At 41.8% G+C, this 21053-nt stretch overlaps 1 protein-coding gene across 1 annotated transcript in view; it reads right to left on the reverse strand.

Annotated features, from left to right (window-relative positions):
• The window catches only part of ANKRD50 (ankyrin repeat domain containing 50), a 39615-nt gene extending 35532 nt beyond the window's left edge, over positions 1 to 4083 (reverse strand). Inside the window, exons 1-2 of the mRNA XM_082281223.1 lie at positions 4040 to 4083; positions 1932 to 3212 (exon numbers count right to left, since the gene is read on the reverse strand). Coding sequence (XP_082137349.1) covers positions 1932 to 2410 — 479 coding nt within the window. The 5' untranslated portion in view covers positions 2411 to 3212; positions 4040 to 4083. The remainder of the gene's footprint in view (positions 1 to 1931; positions 3213 to 4039) is intronic.
• Positions 4084 to 21053: the final 16970 nt, after the last annotated feature.

A 21053-nucleotide genomic window follows, 5' to 3' on the forward strand; every position in this document is an offset into this window, starting at 1 on the left:
ACATGAAGGGTGAAAAGAAAAATCTTGACTGAAGCTGTTGTACTACCTCGTAAGAATTTTTAGTGTAGTAATAGATCACAATCATTGCTGCAAAATTTGAGAAGGAAAAGACTATTACTGGATGTTGTGCCTGTTTTATTTTTCCAATACAAAACCAAGAACGCTGTGTATTGACCTAAATACTCAGAACAGCCCATCATTAAACCCCGTGCTCACAAAAATCAGTCTAAAAAGCTGAGTCTGACTAACCAGTATCTCTTACATTTTATATTTCAGTTGCATTTTTGTCTAAAGACATTTACCTAGCTCCTGTTCTGTGCAGTAAGGCAATCAATTTTAGAAGAGAGGAAGGATTCCAGCTCTTACTGAGAACTTGCCTGTACTAAATTAGTAAGATTTCCCTGTAATAGACTTTTAAACATAAACAGGCTCTTACTCACCAGATTAATCCACTTTCATGATTTTAAAAGACTGCCTGAAGCTAGATGGCCAGTCAGCTATTCCATTTATAGACACTTAATTGCACCCAGTTTTTATTCATTAGAATTTAAGAGGGCTTAATACCTCTGAAATTAGGACCCAAATAGCTGTTAGAAGTTGCATATTCACTTAGCAGCAAGCAAAAATTCCAGAACTAGTCTCGGTTTAGACTATTTGTTTTAAGACACTACACTGAGAACAATGTAGACATGCATCCTGTTTATTCAGCAGGCAAGGACATAATGGCCATCAGAACTGGAAGGCTCCTTTACACCACTACGACGATAAGAGCAAGCACTACAGTTCAACCTCAGTACTCGTCTCCCCAGTCTTAGCAGTCAGGGGAAAAAAAAAAATAGAGGAATTTTTTTTAATACTGCAAACATCAGGCAATAAACCCTCAAGTACCACAAAAAGTTACACCACTACAGAGTACCAAAGAATTTCAGTTTAACCAATATTCCAGAGGAGTTTTATACTGGCAACACAATCAACTGGAGCTGTGTTGATGAAGACAAGCCTTGTCCTTCACGAATTTTCCTTCATTGTGACTCAAAGGAATAAAGACCAATAGACACACACTGACACACAGGCTGTGCTCAAGATTGTACATTGTTCTAAGTAGATCTATGGATATACACTGTTATATACATGCAATATATCCTTTCATATGTCCTTATCCTCACAGAAACAGAATTACCAGTGACATACTCAGGAGACTATGGCTTGTTTGGGAACACTAATACAAAAAATCTGGGTTTTTTTCCGTTCAGCTTAGATAGCTGACAAACCTCTTAAGGGGCAGGGTGAACCCTCTTGATCAATTTCTGATCCCCTCAACACTCTGAAGTACTTACAAAAGAAGTAGCAATAAAGATTTGACACAATCTGTGCATATTGTCAGAAGTAACATAAGGAGTTAATTGACGTTTTCCTACCACATATTTTTAGACAAACATAAAACCGATGTGCTGGATCAGACCCAGAGATCCATTAGCCCAGTCTCCTCTTCGACAGAGGATGTTATTGGAAGCTTTTCCAAGGGTCCTATTAGGTCTGTTTCAGGTCTGTGAAGGACAACTGCCCTACCTTTATGGCACATGGAGACCACGGACTAGGTATTTTCCACTCTGAAGTCAGTTACTTTCAAGTCTTTCCAAAACACCCAGTTACATCTGAGGGTATTAATATACAAATGTAAATAAATTCACTATTAATAATAAACTTTGTTTTTAAAGTGAATATTTATTTATGCCAGCTATAACGACAAAGTTTGATTTTTCCATGGTAAGTCTGTAAGCTCTGACAGAGATAACAAGCCATGAAACAAACATGTTTTGAACTATCTGCATCTTAGGCTCACTGGAAGGAAGACCTAAACAGCAGATTTTTTTTGTTTATTTTGGTTTTGTTTTCAATAGGGTTTTTTTTTTTTTTTAATTTGTTTTTACCTTTTAAATGCTTCAGCAGGGTTCCTCTCACATTCCCCGGGCTGCAACAGACTTTGAATAGCAGGATCTCTTAGTTTGTCCTCATATCCCGGGATCAGTCCACTGCGGCATATTTGTGTGACTAAACCTCTAATAAAGCCTCCAACACAGAGTGTGTCAGAGTCCTGGGCCCTGCAGAAATGGAAGGCCAGAGCCTGGCGATGTAAGCCTCTTTGCAGGTTTGCAGGTGAGCTTGGCCACAGTAACTCAGTGCAGAGAGCTGTCTTCCCACTACCGGGGCCTCCTACCAACAATACACCCCAGGCAGCTCCTTTCCCAGAGACACCACCGGTGTTATTCCCAGAATTTCCTACATGAGATTGTTTGTTGGCAGCACTACTGCCGCAGCTAGCTTTCTCCTGGAGGCAGTGCTGAAGCTTGTGGAAAACCCACTCCCTACAGTAAAACTGCTTTCCCTGCAGCAAGCTGGTTTGAGCCATCTTATAAAGCTTCTTCTCTTGGATGTGTCATAAGCTGCAGCACATCTTCAACATCTCAGGAGCAGGGAGACACACGTTCATCCGGCACAGGACAATCTTGTGCACAGAACTCGACAGAGGTGACGGCGACTGGCCACCCTTCCTCGTAAAACTCAAGAGCCTCTTCTCTGCAGGAAGGGTGTCACTCCATGTGTGCACTGTGCTGGGATCAGCATGGCACAATCACAGCTCAGCTGACATCGTGCAGTGGCGGCTGGTACCAGCCCTCAGCAAGACTTCTGGTGTGGCTCACAAGTTCATGCAGCTCCATGCCTGCATCTGTGGTTTAGGCAGTTGTGTGTGTTCCCAGTGTACAAGGGAGACAATACATCTGGAAAAACTTGAGGGAAAGCCAACTTTGCAGTGTATACTAAATGCCTTTCAACTCTAGGCATTAATCTCTCTGGATATACATACAGAAAAAGCTGTCCATAATAAAATGTTTCTTCTGGGAATTTCATAAAAAAAGTGATTTTTCTTCAGCGTACTATATACACACCACAAACGTGGCAAGTACCCCTGACTAAAGCAGCCAGTCTGGACAGCAAGCTTTGCAGACTTCATACATCTGAGAGAGTGTCCGAGAAATGCTTCACATTATGGTTTCTTATGGAATACAGGAGACGGGGGAAAAAAAATGTTTACAGCTTCTTATTTCAATACATTCGTAGTGTCTTCTTCAGGAACTTGGATTCTTACTGAACCTGTTCTCAGGTATCTCAATCGCAAGATGTCAGAAGAGACAACATCTTCCCCTAGAGCTCTGAAATAAAGGAGACAGCACTTTTAACCCTACATGCAAGTCATAATTCAGTCAGCTGCAAACGCGGACAACAAAGAGCAAAGTCAAGGGCTCGTATTCCTTATTTTTGCTAATACTGTCAAATTAATCAAAAGAGCCGTTTTAAAGAAAATTTGTTGTTACGAGGTGTGATCAGCCACATGCAAAAAACCCAACAATAAACAATGAGCAGATATGACAGTGGCCTCAAAACCGCAGCAAGTCTTGCATTTTCTCCCGAGGAGAACTGAATATATCCCTTCATCCCAGAAACATTCCTCCTAGCGAAGCTTCATCACCGAATCCTCTCCTCACCCCATTTTCCTCCTGCCGGCTGCGGGCGTTTTTGGGAGTTTGTGTTGCAGGGCAGCGCTGCTCCCCGCACGCTTCTTTGTTCGCGGCAGCGGCGCCCGGCAGCCCGGGGTCACGGCGTGACACCCCGCGCCACCGCCCCGTGCCCCCGGCGGCACCCCCGCACCCCGAGCCACCGCCTGAGCCCGGGCTGCGCTTCAGCCCCGCGCCCTCCCAGCCCGGGCACCACCGCGCAGGCACGGCTCGGGAGCCACTCGGCAGCGCGACCACCTCCCTCCGGGAAAACCCCCGAGCAGCTGGGGAGCGCCCCAGCCCTTCCTCTGCCTCTCGCCCCCCGGCGCGGCGCCACACGCCCTGCGCCCGCCGCCCTCTGCCGCGCACACACCCGGCTCCGCACGGGGACCCGGGCACCCGCTCCGCGCCCGGCGGGGACCCCGCAGCCCCGGGGCCGGTGTCAGCCCCGCCCGGGCAGGGGCCTCCTCCCGCCGCTCGCTCACCTCCGCCGCCGCCTCGGCGCGGCAGCTCCTCCAGACGGCTCCTCTCGCCGCTGCCCGCGCCCCTCCTCTTCCTCCGCCCGGCCCCTGGGCTCCCGCCCCCGGGCGCCGCCGTGCCAGGGCCGCGGCCACCCCGCTCCGCGACTGCCTCAGCCGGCCCGGTGCTCTCCCTCCTCGGCACCTCCCTCGCTCCCCGCTCCGGCCGCCCCGGCCCCGCCTCAGCCCGCCCCCCTTCCCCTCCGGCGGCGGGGACATCTGGGGCGAAGTAGTGCGGGGCGGAGGGAGACGGGCGGTGCCCCTCGCCGCCGCCCCGGGCTTTGTCCCGGCCCCGGGGCCGCCCTCCGTCCCGCCCGCTCCCCGGCGCCTCCCGCCGCGGCCCTGCAGGGGGCGGCCGCGCCTCCCGCCGCGGGCCTGAGCCGCCGTCCCGGCCGCGCTTCGCGGCAGCGAAACTTGAGGGGGGAAGGTCCTGTCTGGAGGCGAGCCCTCCGTTACCCCGGGGCAGACACGGCTCCTCACATTAAAGCCTTTTTTGACTCTTCTTTGCAAGCGAAGCGCAGACCTCGGAGCTTTTCTCATTGCTTTTTCTCCTTTTTGCCCTGAGCTGGCCCATTTCAGGCAGGACTCCCATTAATTACCCTGACATCCTCCCCAGATAGTAGCGCCAATTCTGAGCCTTTTCCACCTTCCCCGCCTTGCTTCTGGGGATATACAGATCCAAAAATCGTGTTTCCAAGACTCTCAGAGCTCCAAGGGGCATCTCCCATCCTTCCCTTACACGACATTAAAGTTGAGCTTTAAAGCTTGAGCTTTACAGTTTGTGGGTCCCTACAAACCCTTTGAACAGGGGACCTTAATATGGAAGAAACCAGGCTAGAACTTCCTCCAGGACAATTTTAACATAGAAGAAAACAGGATGGATCTTGCTCCAGGACACCTTTACGAGGCCCTTGTAAAGCCCCTTCCACTCATGGCAACAAAGCAACCACTCTCCTCCTTTATTTTGTCTGTGACAGAGCAAGGGTAGGATTTCCATTAAAATTTGCTCCCCTCGGAGCTGGCTGCATTAGCTATGATAAGGCACTTTTCCATCAAGGATCAAGGTCTTTACAGCTGCTAAATAGTGCCTTCATTTGAGCATGGCTCTGTATGGTTTCATACACCAGGTAATTACAGTATTGTGGAGTACACACTGAATATATCCATAGCGTACAACGGAGTGGTTTAGGGCCCTTCAAGGAGCGTCCCGGGATTCTTTGCAGGAGCAAAATGAAAAATTAAATAAATTCAGTTGGTGTACTGAAGAGCTTAGAAAAACAAGTCTGTCTGCTTCTGAAAACCAGTAGAACAAGTTTGAAGCACCTTTGGAAGCAGTGAATTACAAATTCGCAGAGCAATTGGGAGTGGGGGAGAAACAGAAATAAGATTAGTAGTAAGAAAATGTGTGGTTGTTTTGTTTTGGGTTTTTTTAAGTTTTCTGACTTGGTTGGGTTTTTTTAACCTTACACTTTAGGCAAATAATCTTCTCTAGGCTTGTTTTTTTCCCAGCTGCACCACCCTTCAATTTTGAAATGTTGTGGAAACTCAAGACTCCCAAAACTAATGCTAGTACAAGTTCAAGAGACTTTGAACTGTACAATATTTTCTTTTCTCTTTTTTTCTTTTTTTTTTTCTTTTAACAGTAAAGGGATAGAGACACATAATGGTTGGAGTGATGGGATTGCAGCTCTGGTCTGCTGAGCAGGCTAGAGAAAAAACAGAGGTTGACAAAGAGAAAAAAATGTAAAAAGCCCACAAGAAATAATTGCGGGTTCAACATGTTAAGAAGCAGATCTTGGCACAAGCATTAGACAGGTAGGTGACCCAGGCAGAAAAAAAAGGAAATTGGACAATGATGAGATGCAGGGGAAAGTGCAACTTCTGCCTTTCTGATGACCAAGACACAAATGAAAACCCAATTTAGATGAAAAGGCCCTATCAGATTTCACAACATCCTAGTGAATATAGTGAAGCAGGTGGAGTAACAGCATGGTTTGCTAAAATCAGATATTTAAATGTAAGCATGATGGAGTTATAGATAATAACTCTGAAAATACTTAACCTTTTCATGCTAATACGTAAACCCTACAACAAAACAGGTGACAATAATTTGATTTTAGCGTGGTACAGAGGACACAAAATAATTAACCCCCTAAAACGAACTGGTGGGCGCTGCATCTGAGCTAACTTTCCCTTCAGGATATCACTCGTACAGCTAACATCAGGAGTATGAAATACTTGTTGGAATTACAAAGGGAAGAAGGAGAGGGGAAGGGAGGGAGGAACAGAAGTTGGAAAAAAACGTGGCAGGCCTACGGTATAATTAGGCAAAATGTTGCAAAGTCCAAAGTATGACCTTTCAAACAAATTTCAATGTACAACCTAAAGGTGAAGGTTGGGAATGGCCTTGCACTGACCCCCCCCCTCAAATTGCTACTAGGAAGCAAAAGCATACACTTTCAATGATAAATCCTTTTCTCTAAAAAAAGAAAAAAATCTGAAAAATAAGTTCAAAGGGTTAAAAACCCAAGGTTGTCATGAAGAGGCACAGCCGCTTCGGCTGCGATCTTTCATCTGTACACAAGAAACTAAGACCCTGAAGTCAACCTTCAAAAGCAAGGGAGGCATTTTGTTATCGAGATTATTTGCGTAATAGCTCCTATACCTAACGTGACAGCTCAGATGACATCATCCTGGTGAATTATTATAGCTAAGGGTCAGATATTTCTGATACAATTGTGCAATGTTGTAGTTAATGAGACAGTATCAGGATAAGAACCAAACCTTATTTTTGTGGTTTTGTATAACTTAGTTTGACACAGATAGCAAACAAGCCACGATCTAATTGGCTGCAACCTTGCAGGCTACAAGACTGACAGATAAGGCCTAAAAGAAGATGAAACAGAGCAAAATTTCCTATCTGAAAAAAAACCCCAACAAACCCCCCCTCTATACTTTTAGTTTCAGTGGTCTGAAACTGTGGGAACCTTCCTGGTTAACCTGAGCTACACTGAGGCACCTGATTTTAAATGATGGGACATTTGTGTCATGCATGATTCTAGGTATGGTTTTGTACTTACTTAAATGACAGTTAAGGCTAAGAAAAGAGGAAACTTTTAGTAAAAAGACTGCACAAAAGTTGTAGCATTAAGAGGTCTGCACCAACATTGGAAAAACCTGAGGGGGTGGGTTAAGCAAAAATCTTTTATGCTTTCCAAATGATTTGCCACATCTTTTGCAAAGTGTTAGGAAAGACTACTATGTGCTTTTCAATTATTTCAACAGTTTCACTACGATGTTATTTGGATGTGACAGCAGGCAATCCTGATGGATGAGACAACATAATGGATCACAATGAAGAAGGCAGCGTGAGGCTGATCCTTGAAGTCATCAAAACCTGAGCCATCCTGTGTCTACACAAACTCCTGTTTGCTTTGTGCGTAGTTTGGAGCACTGTTTCCAGTTTGCCTCTGTGGTGTTTGGTGCATGACTCAGCCCTTGCGGGTCCCGTGGTCGGGGTGCACGCATGTCCCAGCCAGCTCGGAGCCGGCACTGCGCTCAGGGGGAGCGGAGCTGCAAATCCTTGTGAGCTTGTCATGTCTTGGGTAGAGCTTTGGGCAGGCAGTGATTCACATCCAGGAATAAATGTTTTGCAAGGGTGGGCCTGAGGCGTGATTATCTACTTAAACACGGAGTAGTCATTTTAACTACTTTTGTAACTTTTGAGTTACTGATTTTCATGCATAATTATCTTTTAATTCAGATACTTTCATTCTCTGACAGGTAAAATTAGTGAGGTTGATGGTAAATAAAGATAGTGCAGACTTAGGATAACATCGGAACATTAACATAAAAAATTTTATAATTTCCCAAGCAAATAGTGGAAATCTTATCATGAGTTATTCAGGCAAAAGCATTCCTCTGATACTGATGTTTCAGGTCTTAGTCCTGAATCTGTCTAGGGTGAGATGCACTTTAGTCTTGGACCTGTCAGTATCATATGTCTCCACAAAATCACTTGGAAGTCTTGTACGTGGGTGGCCTGTGTCCAGCCTGGCACCCGCAGCCACTCTCCAATCCACATGGTCATCTGTTTCTCCAGGTCAGAATCCCTCAGGTCCTAAATGATAGTGCTACAGGGGCTGGATGTCAAAGGCCTCAAAAAGGGCTGGTTAGTTCTTATTCACCATTATGAGATCCTTCAGAGTCAGCTGGTCGCTTAGTCACATACTTGGGAATGGACTCCAAGAGGATGTGCTTCCTGAGCTTCTCAGGAACTGAGTTGAGGCTGACCATCTTGTTCCTTCTTGTCTTTTTTAAAGAGGAACATAATGCAGGTTGGGTTTGTTGTTTTTTTTTTTTTTTTTTCCTACTTATCAGGGACTTGCACTCACAATTTTGATTTTCAATAGATGAAGGCAATAGTGTTCTTTTACATAAGAATATAGCTAAGAAGCATAATAGTTCCTTTCAGCTCTTTCCTCACCCTTCCTCATTACCAGGTAATTTGGGTAGGAGTACTATCTATCCCATCTATTGAAACTGGATCTCTGTGAACAAAGGATGAAAGAATGATTAAGTTGAAGCAAAATTAAACAAAAGATCTGAGATAGGATCATGTAGTGGCTGGAACACTTGGCCAGGAGAGGAGGGAGCTGTATTCACATTCTCCCTGAAAAGGAAATAGTTCCCATTTCCAGGCTGACAGCATTCATTTCTAGGTCATTACAGACCTGCCACCACAACATAATCTAGTTGCATTTTGGTAGAGAAATGGCTATTGTGCTTTGGGTTAGAAAAGGCAATTCTCTGTTCCTTGATACACAAGGGCCGGGGTCTGTCCTGTAGGCACAGAAAAGGGAAAGCAGGAGGTTTGCATCCTCATATCCTCATCCTCTGTACAAATACATGTGTGCATTGAATACCCAGCAGTGGTGGGTGTTCATTTTGCAGCTTAATTAACAGAATTAAGATAAACTCTAAAGAACTGCTGCCCATGCCTGGAAAACGTAATTTGTATCACATGTACTTATAACTGTGCTTATATCTGCTCCTATGTGTTACTACCATCCTGTTGGTGCAATTGCTCGTCACTGCTACGCTGTCAAGAAAGACACTCTGCCAGATGACTGTTCAAAGTAGGGGACCAGTCTAAATGCTCTGCACTCCTTCTGGAGTAGCTTTTTTTCCTGCTCTGTACTGACATGAGAGCACCATCCTCCCAATGTGGCGCTGGGATTGCACACTAAATTTAGTCAATAGGCTTGGAGGCACTTTTATGCCTCTTGAGCGAAACCCAGGCATTGGCTTTAAAGATTTGCTGCTGCATCTTTTTTATATATATGTGTATAATACACACACACAAATATGCATTTACACAGAACTAGGAAGATAGGAGTCTTCTGGTTAATAATTGATGCTCAGCCTCCAATACTTACTGGGCAAGGGTTTAGCTGGATGTCTGGAAAAGGCATTGCAATTTTTAGCCAGCTAAACAACAACAACAACAAAATCTCAACCAGCTGCTTTTAGCATCCAAGAAATGCATGTTGGTGTAGTGCTCTGGAGTGCTGTGGTCTGTCCAGCCTTTGTCATTCCAATCTCGAATATCTCTGTGCATACAGGACTATGAATCTGCTTCAGCTTCCTCCTACCTTGAAGTAACACATTACCCAATATTTGTGCAATGTGAATTATGGTAGAACATCACTATTCCATTTAATAACAGTTGACAATGCACAAGGTCAACCAAAATTAACACTAAAGCAATGATATTCTTGAAAACAGGTGCTGCAGTTGATAACTTGTGCTGTTGGATGGAAATATAATTGTCTGTTTCTTGGGAAGGGAAGAATTTAGATGCTGTTAAGTGATGGCATGAAAATGTCTGTGGAGTAGAAAGAAAAAACCCCACAGCAGTAAGTCAAAAGAGAAAACTAGATCATGAAAGTGACTTTTCATGTGAGTTGGTCCAGAAGTATAGGTATGAAAGAAATTATTACATTCTTAGCCAACTGATTCTTATGTGAATATTCAAAATAACTATGATAACGAAAGATGTTGTGCTGGCACGAGATTCTGTATAAACCTAGTGAGACAACAAAATATTGGATTTATGCGACATGTGAATAAGCTGTGAACTTTGGGAAATTTTGTGTGCAAATAACATAAGTACATACATATATATATATATATTTCTCACATAATCTCAGTGTTTTTGTCAGTCTGTATTACAGGTGGTGTCTGAACACTTGCCCTGACCTGCTCTGTGATCTTGAGCAACTCATGTCACCTTACCTGCTTCTATTTCTCCATCAGTACAATAAAAATAGTAAATCTTTCCTATCTCCTTTCTTATGCCTGGTCAAATGGCAAGCTAAAGTAAGGTTTGCCAAAATATTTTGTACCACTTCAGAAGCACAAGATAGGCATAAACTTGCTTGAAGCAGCTACGTTCGACTGATGTGATATTGAATCAGCATAAACTCTTCAGGCTAAACCAGAAGTAATAAATAACCAAAATACTTTTTGCTGTATATGCTCTTATAAACTTCTGCTCTAAGCCTGTAGTAGCTCAAAAGCTTTTATGTGAGCAGGCACACTGTGGTACTGTAATGAGTCATTTTAACACATTTTCTCTGCATCTAGTTTACCCTGGCTCAAGAGTTTCATGGTATTTGTGAATTCATGTGTTTTAAACACTACACTGCAGTCCTTAGGTAGGCAAGCTGCCCAGGTCGGTTAGCACTGGCTGCTGCCCTTCTGCCATTCTTCTCAATTTGTGGGGGCTCTGCAAATCATCACTTTAGAAGTGAGAAAATGGCAGGATTTAATTTTGCCCATCCTTTTAAACAAACTTCACCCACGCAGGGAGCAGGCTGTTTCCTGTGGAGCCAGGGCAGCATCCTCCCTTCCATCGCTTTACCTGTAAGAGTACTACATCTATCAAATGCAAATTTGGGGTTATCTATAAGCTCAGCTTCCAGAGTTATCAGCACTTTGGAAAATAATGTGGATTGCAATCATGCCCATCTTTACTCCTTAGCATAAGGCGTGCTCAAAATAGCAAATACAGATCCTCCTTTCTTATGAGGAGAGTCAAGGAACACAGAGCACCTTCAAGAGCTCAGTGGGAGTGCTGGAGGAGCCAGGAGCAGAAAGAGCAAGTCCTGGTGGCTCTTGCTGGCAAAATTCCTCATAGGACAGCTCTGGCCTTTGCCCCTGCAAAACTGTTTCAGCAGCTTCCACTGCTCCACCCAGGTCTAGTTGAATCATCATACCCATTGCTTGCAGAATTATTTTTGTGCTCACAAAGTTAGTAAATATAAACAATCAGCATAATCCTTAAAAAAAAAAATTGCAATATAAACTCTATTTTTTTCCAGGCTGAGGCCACTAAGCTCTTGCAGAGACTCAGAAAATAGAATTATTCGTGACAAATTGTAATCAACAGGGGTAAATATAAAAGATTTTTTAATCTGTTTCAATGCATCTATGAAACCACTTGATTAGTCCCCTTCTAACACATCTCTAAACACAGATGAGACATAGTGAGATGAGGAATTTTTAGAGCATATTTTGGATAAGTTTGCTTAGATTAATTGCAGATCTTCTGAATCGAGAAGAGGCAGCTAAAATATACCCTTAGAAATGTCCCATTAGACTTTGAAAATAGAATGAGAAAGACAAATTAATGTTGATTGAAAACCAGCATGTGCATTTTGTGTGGAAGTGAATTTAGTTTGGTCATTAGTGTCATTTGATAAGCAGAATTTCATTCCCTTCCCCTAAATAAGAAAGTCTCTCTGTTTTTCATCATCCAGACTGTTTATTCTAATGGATTTTAGGAATCAAAAAAAATTCCTTTAAAAGGGAATGAAAAGGAAAGAATCAAATTATGTTTCCTCATGCAACACAGCAAAATAACTCAAAACTTTAGACACATGCCTGCATCAAAGCAACTAACTTGCTGTTTTCCCACATGAAAAAAAATATCAGTGGTTTATGGACTAAAATTGGTGTGTCATCATAGGAAAACCAGTTATTTCTGCACCTACCAAACACATAAGCCACGTGATTTAGTGACACTTCAGAAGGTAAAGGTAATTCAGGAGAGATTCAGAAAGTACATAAAATTCATTCAGGGCAGATACAAAGTTTGGATATTTGTTGACTGTGCCTATGAAATGTATCATAAGTCACTACAACCCCAAATAGTAGTCGTAATACCAATAACAGCAAGAGCTTCCACAAATCTCCTATTTTTCAGTAATTGACAAAAAATTCCCCTAAACTGACAGATGCAGACTTTGCCAAAGGGGTTTGGATTTCAGTGGCATTTGGTTTGGACCAGTCAGTGTCAGGGAACCTGGAAAACAAACATGATGATCGCTTTGAAAGAGCTCTGAGTGTGATGATGCATTCCTGAGTATCTTCCTTTTTCACTATTAGCTGGTCTCCTACCATTCAACTTGCATTACCCAACACCCTTCTCTGCCTTTTCTGCATGGCATTAGCACACTGTAGAAATCCAAACTGAAGTCAAAATCTAGGACACGAGATCAAAGGGTTTGGGTGCTTGTTGTTTCCATGCGTGTGTCATCTTCATAAAATCTTGATAATGCTCTTATGACACAGACAATTGAAATGGAACCTGGGAGAAGAGGTAAAGGCCTGGCTTAGGCAGCAGAGAATTTATGGGATTGTTTTATGGCTATGGAATACACTGCCCAAAAAGGTTAAAGGATATTTAGATGTAAAACAAGACTCATCTTCTTATTTTAGCTTATTTGGAAACAAGTCATATAAAAAGGTCTGAAAAATACCAATGGGGTTGAGGTTAAAAGAGGAAAAAGCATGGATTTGATGATACAGTTCCTCTGGAAAAAAAACCAAACAAAAAAGTCTATTGTTGAAAAGGTGTATTCAATTAAACAAATTGATCAGTCAGACCCATTCACTGATTTATTCATTTAGGTTGGAAAAGGCCTTTAAGATCATTGAGTCCAATCATTATTCACTTCCTTGTAGGTGAGCTCCTGAACCTGCAAGGAGACTGGAAAAAAAGCCCAAAGTCCATTTTGCTGCGTAGTCATAAGCAGCAGACGAAAAGCCAAAGATAAACTGTCAGCAAGGCTCTGCTCAGTCTCGGCAAAAACCACTCCAGCACTTTAGTGCTGAATATACTTGGAAGCATTAAGAGGTGGCACACAGGACCTTGAAACTGAGGATTTAGAAGAGAAAAAAAAAATAATGGAAGGATTTAAGTGGATTAAGGGGGTAATGGGACCCAGGCAGAAGGAGGTGGAGATAACTTTAGCTGTCTTGTAAATGAGTAGAGGGAGAGATGATAAATGGAGTTCTGAAGCCTCCACAGATTAAATTATCTGGGTGGGAGTCAGGTGTGAATTGCTGGAGAAGTGCAGGGACTAAAGGGATTTTGTATTTGCTGTTGCAGGTTAAGTTTCCCTTCAGGTGACACAGTCAGTGGTGGAAATGCTTGAAGCTGTGCCTCACATATTATCTAAGGCTTGGGGAATAATTCTCAGTGTGAGAAGGAACCTTTAGTGTCTCACTAGAGACTCGGTGAAGTGAGACGGAAGGGCAGCACAAAAATCAACCTTGACAAACGTAGGAAAAAGTCATTAGTCACCATGGCAAAGACAATCTTACTATAAAGGAGAGGATTGAAAGTAGTCTGAAAATAACTGAGGAAGCTGCCTGTACAGCAGATAGACATGCACTAGAAATCAGAGTGTATCCATGGCATCAACAGCTTTTCAATCTCTTTGCCGAGAGCCTCATTTTAAAATACTTTTGCAACTGTTTTCAGATTAATCTGTGTTTCTCAAGGGGTAAGAATCCATTTGGTGTCTGGGACTCCACTACCGCATCTGCTGTGTTTTTCTGCAGTTTTTAGCAGCTATTTACTTTTTCCCTTTCACCACTAATCACTATTACTCTTAGAGTAAATCAAAACAGATTCAAGCCAGGTTTATGAGCAGTTCCGTCAGGTTTTGTCAGAAAAACAGAAAATAAACTCAATGATTTTCTAATTAAGAATGATAAATTATGGCCCTATATGGAGCCACTTTATTAACTACCTGTATTAAGACACTCATTAATGGCATTGCCATAATAGGAAAACAATCATTTTTGTCCAAGTGTTCCAGATCTCAGAAATCCCTGAAAGTCAAGGAGGTGCCTTTAAGGAAAGTCAATAGCTAAATGTCTGTTTCCAAGGTCTTTTAGACTTGTCTGTGTTTTCTCTTGCACTATATTCACAGCATTAAATTCAGTGGAAGAGGATTAAGTATTTTACTACTAATTCAGCATCTTATTACTGGAGGTAATAGCATTCATGTGTATCAACAGCTTTATAATCCTGTTGACATAAACCCAAGTCAGATGTGAGCAGTACACAAGGATGGTGGGGACTGCAGCAGTTGCCTAAGCAAGGCTCCATCCTCCCATCTATCAGAAATATATTTTTCACTAATTTCATACTTGCATCTTCTCCTTGTTCAAGCCCTTCACCTGGGCTGGTTATGTTTTTAGTGTTTTGCATTCCCAGCAGAGGGTTACCACCACTAAATCCCCGAGTAGCTCGTTAAGGAGCTGGCGTGATTCTTCTAAATGTTCCTCAAGATCCCCCCACGCCACGAAAAGTAATTCCCTCCCAGTGAAATCAAATTATATTTAATCTGGAAATTTAATTACACCACTGCAATAGGTATTTTTTGAACGCCATATATTAGGCAGATTAATCAGATGCGCGGGAGGTAGGCGGTTGGTATTAATAAAGCAAAATTTGTTTGCACTATATGTACAGACAGTTCTGAAACTGCCAGCCAAAGCAGAAAGAAAGGATTTGCCTTGGTGCTGTTAATGAGAAGTAGATTAGTAGAAGCTGTGCAGTTAAAACAAAACAAAACTAAACCAGCCACCACTGTAAGCCAAGCAGAGGAGTGCAAAAACAGTGTTCATTTTTAATACATACAACATCACTGACTGCTGACTGACAGCTTCAGTGTTATCTCACTGTAAATGTATAATAATTAGTTGGGTAATTTGGCTTTCTGAGGAACATTATTAACTCTATTAGAATTACAGTCAACTCAGGAAATCAGATTCCTAAATACTCTGAATCCAATGCCTGCTTTTATACACAGCTTTTGGGAGGGAGCAGGGATAACAAGCATAAGCGGAGTTAGGAAAATGCAACACAAGTATTTTAGAAACCCAGACTTTTCCTTAGCTTATGGCTGACCTGGAAGTGTTTCCAGCTCCAGAATGGGACAAGACCCCAGTATGAACTCATTCCTTGTCTGGGAAGCAGTGTGCAGTGGGAACTGGGAGCTGGCCCCAGACACCGCAGGGAGAGCGCAGCGGCAGCAGCCCTCGTGGGTACGGAGTCAGAGCAGTGTGTGTGTGTGTATAATTATATTCATGTTCTGATTATAGAGCCAGATGACTCCAACACATGTTGCTGCTGTTCCTGGGAGCATAGAAAATTTGGACCACACCAGTTGCCACAAAAATATGTAATGGCTGTCATCACGCTGGTTTGTAAGCAAGGCACATTGTTACCTCCAGGAAAACCTACTTCATTAATAATAACATCAGTGTGACATTTCCATTTAATCCTAATGGCTTCATAATTATTAATTACTGTCACTACAGAAGCAAAATCCCAGGGAAGGTGGAATCTCAGTCATATTGTTCTTCACAGTTGCCAGGTATTTTCAGATTACTTTATCCAGGACCAAAAAAATAATCATTTAGTCATTATTTTTGAGAAACAGTCATCATTAATATAGAAAATATGAAAGAGTCACTGAAGATTCTTCTGTCAGCCTTAAAAAAAAAAAGACTTATAAACACAATTTCCTTTAAAAAAATGTTATGACAATTTAGTTTATTCAAATCACACCTTGAAGTTGTCAGTGTGTTGAGCACACACATCAAATAATGTTGTTCAACTTTGGACTAAATCCTGCTGAGTTAATAATTAAGCATGATCCTATTGTCAGTGAGTTGCAAATTTATATTCTATTGCTAATAGCATCTATGCTAATTTAGATCTGCATTCTCCTATTTAAGCTTTTGGTACTTCAAATATTTCATTTAAATTATTGAAATGAAACCAATTCTTTGTTTTTATCCAATTGTTGTTTCACATTATTTGAACTGTGCTCTTTGCAATTAAGAAAGATCCCATTTAGCAAGTGAAGGAGAAAAACCCAAATTGTCCTCCACATTATATAATTTTTTAGAGTTAGTTTTTCAAAATTACAGGATACTTTGAGAGGAAGGATTTCTGATGCATTTCAAATGTGTCAATATTTACACTCATTATTGGCTTTGCTCTTTTTTGCTGCATTAAACAGATTCTATATTTAGAGGAGAAGGTGAAGCAGAGGGGATGGTCTAACTTCCTGTATTTTTCCCCACACTGAAGAAATGAGCCAGATTACAGAGGACAAAGATAAAAGTGGATGAAAAATGGATTAAGCTACACATATTGTGCTCAGTGAGGGAGTCTGATAATATATAAATGCCATAAATGCTATTTTTTAATAAATGTTTAATATTAAAATTGTCTTTTTTAGACCTTTTTGTGGAGATGGCTTTGAAGAATGGCAGCATTAGCCTGAGGTAACCTTCACCTAAGTTTCAAACTTCCACTGATGTTATTTAGATGTACATTTGTGCCAGAAGAAGGCATGTAAATACAGACATTTAGCACATGCTTATCTACCCCACAGAAGTCTGCCTGTGATAACCCAGTTTATTATTATGGAAGAATACCATGGATTACTTAGACACCTATTAAAAATTTGATCCTTAAAGCTCAATTGCTTTCCTTTTGGTATTCAGTGCATGCAACCATTCAGATTTACACATCATAAATATATTCATATGGAAAAAACACTGTAAATGTTACTGAAATGTAGAACCCTTTAAAGCTTCACTTAATATCAAATTTGTTTTGTCATGGTCTATTTATAATGCAAATAGGCAAACTTTATAAACTACTTCGAAAGAAAAAAGATTACTGACCAGCAAATCTTTAGATAAGAATGAGTGCCCCTTCACATACCCACATCAGCACTGTGAAATTGAGAAATGTTTCTGAAGCAGCACTCAGTGAACACCAACACACCTTTGTTAAATAGATGCTGATAAATGCATTTAAATGCTATGAGGATGCCCTGCAGCAAGGCGGGATACAGCAGTGCAGCTTCAAGAACAAGGACCTCTGCAAAGAAACGTGAGACTAGAAGTGCTGTGACTGCTATTGAGGATCTAGGGAAGCGCTTTGAGGAGTCACAGAGACCTCAAGCACAGGAATATCTGGAAAGATGGGGTCTATGGCCATAAAACCACAAGCATGTTACACGTGCGTCCAGGCAAGAGCAGCGTGCCAAGGCTATTGATGTACTGAGGATCTGTGGAGTTAGAAAATTGACAGGGGAGAGAAGTTAGGAAGTCTTGATAGGGAAAGGTGAAGTCTCTACTATAGGACATGAGTGGAATAGCAAAACTTCGCTCTAAAGGTGAAAAACAAGTGGTTAGTAGTAAAAAACAAGGTCCCAGAATGGAAGAGTTTAATTACAACACCAGCTATACAATCTGTAAAGAGTTCTGGGACATGGAAGACAGTATAGCAAAAAGGAGGGCAGTGTAGGCTTTAATTAAACACAGAGCACAGAGCTGGCCCTCTAAATCATTATTTCTTGGAGGCAAGGACAAGTGCAGAGCCGTGCAAATGTGTGAAGAGAATTTTGGGTAACAGCCCTGCAGATTTCTCAGAGGAAAATGCTTTGACAGATGCCGAGTGGGACTACTTCTCCTTATGCTGAACCCAAAGGCAACAAAAAAATTAAAATTACTTCATGGCATCCAAAAAAAGTGTAAAAGGAATCTTGATGTGTAAGCCTTAGGGTTTATTTTTGCCCCAGTGAGGTATTGGAAAGAAGACAGACTGATAGTCTGATTCAGGTAAAATTCAAGACATCACTTTGGGCAATTCAGTGGTTTGCTTCCCGTAAAAAGACTGATTCTCTTGGTCATCTTGCGTGCTTAACCACAATTAAAACATTGGTCCAATTCTAGATGCAGTTTAAACATGCCTACATTCATAAACATAAGCAGGAACATGCTTCCTGGACTTCAGCCAAGGATCTTAGTCCAGTGCCTTAGTGGGAAGTGGTGAAACGCCAATCTGCCAGAGGATGAGAAAGTCTGCTCACTATCCTTATGCAAAAATCTTATCTGAGCAGAGTTCCTGGTGATAAAGCAGCACTGGGGCTTTGCAGGAGAGCTGACAAAAAGCATTTATTTTTAAACCCTGAAACAACAGGTTCTTGGCCACGACACCTGTAAATGCCTGTTATTTAAATGGTGGGAAAGGGAACACCGTGAAGGCTTGTTACTTGCCAGTCAAGGCCTTGCATCTCCCTGTTTCTTGGAGTTGTATTTCTGGTCAGTACTTCCCATGAACCTTGTCCTAGCATAATGTGATGACACCACAATCAGAAGTATCCAGCGGCCCATAACTTGAGGACACCAACCATGACAGGAACAGGCTTTGGGTGGGGGAGCAGATGAGACTGAGACAAGACAAAATAGTTCTGGCAACGACAGCAGGAGACGGGATGGATCCTGGGAGATAACCATCCAGCTCATAGATTTAGGATTTGTGAGAGGCTGTAGAAATGAGAATGACACTGACCTTCAGTGAATCCAACAGAACTAGGTCAAAAATGTGGAAGATTTCAAATCCACTATGACTGGAACACAATCTTTGTACCTCCTTCTAGTTCTTGTGAAAGAACAGCTCCACTGGTGAACACCTTCAGGATCAGTTTCCTCAGACAGGTGTGTCTGTACCTCTAGGATGAAAGTTGCTTGGTGCTTTCTGAACTGATCAGAGGGATAAAACTGTTATTTATCCACACCCATATTTCAGTCAGGAAAGGTTATAAAAATGTGTACATTTAAAATCTTGCCAGCTCTGCACAAATGTATGGCCATTCATGAACATGAAGTACTCTAAGCACATAGAGCGCTTAGATGCATTCTTAAAAATTTGATCTGTTTGTAGTAAAATGAACCTTTTGTTTCTCACTGACATGAGTCCCATCTCATGTGAGTAATTGCGTCCAAAAAAACAAAAAGAAAAATCACCATTTATTTATCTGTAGGTAAGAAGGCGTCTTCTATATTTAAGGTTTTCTATGTAGTATCTGACATGGGGGAGTGGTATGGCAATAGTTGCTCACAATTTCTTTGTTTATTCATGTGTCTGGTTGGCTGCTCAGCATTGATGTGCATATTTAGCTGTGGGAAAGAAGGAATTATTTCACTGGACATAGAGCTTAAGTTTGGAAGACTCCACATTTTCCAACAGAGCAGTCTACAACCCATTTAACTGTGAAAAAAATATTTGGGAAACCATTCAGCTACTTCTGGGACATGCTAAAGTCTTTACTGAGGGAAAAGACCTTGAATCAGACATCTGGAAACAAATCACACAACATGCCTGCAGCTTTGAAGCAAAATGCATGGTCAGGTTGGAAGGCAGGGGAGAAAAATGAAACCTCAGAATGAGTTTCCCTCTTGCAGTCATCAAAACCTCGTACATTTAATTTGTCCCAGTTGCTTTGGTCTGCACCAGCAGTGAGAGGAACCCATGCTGAGGAATCCCCCATGACTGGAGACAGCCACAGATGACATCACATCTCAGTTACAACGATAGATCTTCCAGGGCTCCATTTCTACTCATCTGATGGCACAGATATTCCTGCACCTGCTGTCTTCCACAAACATTTTCCATTCCCTTGGATGAAGTATTCTCTTTCAAACCTTGTTTTCACCATAGGGAACAGAGCTGGAATGCAAAGCCATCACCTCTGGTCAGAGCTGTAGCTGGGATGCTCTGAGGCAGCCCAGACCTGCTTGGCTTTAGTGAATGTGGAGTGTAAATACTTTAATAAACATACTGTTCAAGACAAGTGGCAAACAGTCTCCAGTCCCAATGAAAATAAAAAGCAAAGCATACTCCCCAGTTTCACTGTAAATAAACTAACCAAAGCTAAAAGCAAAGACACACAGAATTCTGTAGTATCAAACAACCATCCACAGAAGACCAATAGAAACACTTAAAAGCATATTCGTTCAAGAATTGCTTAGTTTTCTCCATTTGAAAATTAAAATGCAAGATAACCCATTTACTCTGAAATAATGTGTTAATGTGACTTACTGCCTTATCAGAGGTTCTTATGATAAATATCCTTGGATTTTGACCTTTCCAGGACTTCAAGACTGTACTGAAATCTTTTGATTACTTTTTTCTCCCCCCGGAAGAACTGAATCCCCTTGCTATGGTGCAGCATGTGAATTAAGCCTCTCTTACAACTATTAGATTTCTAAAACCATCATTAGACATGGCAGGTTTTTTTTTTTCCAAATAGTTGCCAACCTTTAATTCCAATAAGTGTGTCATCTAATGACATTATGTGACGTGCAATGGTGAAATGAGTTTGCTAAATCATTTTAAATATGTCAGCTGCCATAAATCAGGCTTTACTGGTGTGGTTTTACCCAGCAGCTTTTAAGGGGTAAAGGATGGGTAAAGACTAGTTTTTGCCAAGGAAAAGCTCCTTTCTTCCTAAGGAAAAACTCTAAATGAGTAGGAATTTGTAGAAATAGTTACACTTTTCTGCCTTTCCCCTCAAGTAACATGGGACAAAAGAGTATTTTACAGCAATTTTGTTACATTTAACTGAATATTTTTAAAAGCCTTTTCTTTCTATTTATTTTAATGTCTACAACCTCCATTTTTAACGGCCTGGGTTTTATGAGTTAACTTGCAGAGACAGGTGATTTAATGCTATTATATGGTACAAATCCTTTTTCCAAGATGAAAGGAATCCCCAGGGAATAATGGAAAATTCCCTTCCTTCTTTCCATTTGT

This window comes from Coloeus monedula, assembly GCF_965178545.1.
Source record: "Coloeus monedula genome assembly, chromosome: 5".
Classification (NCBI taxonomy): Eukaryota; Metazoa; Chordata; class Aves; order Passeriformes; family Corvidae; genus Coloeus; species Coloeus monedula.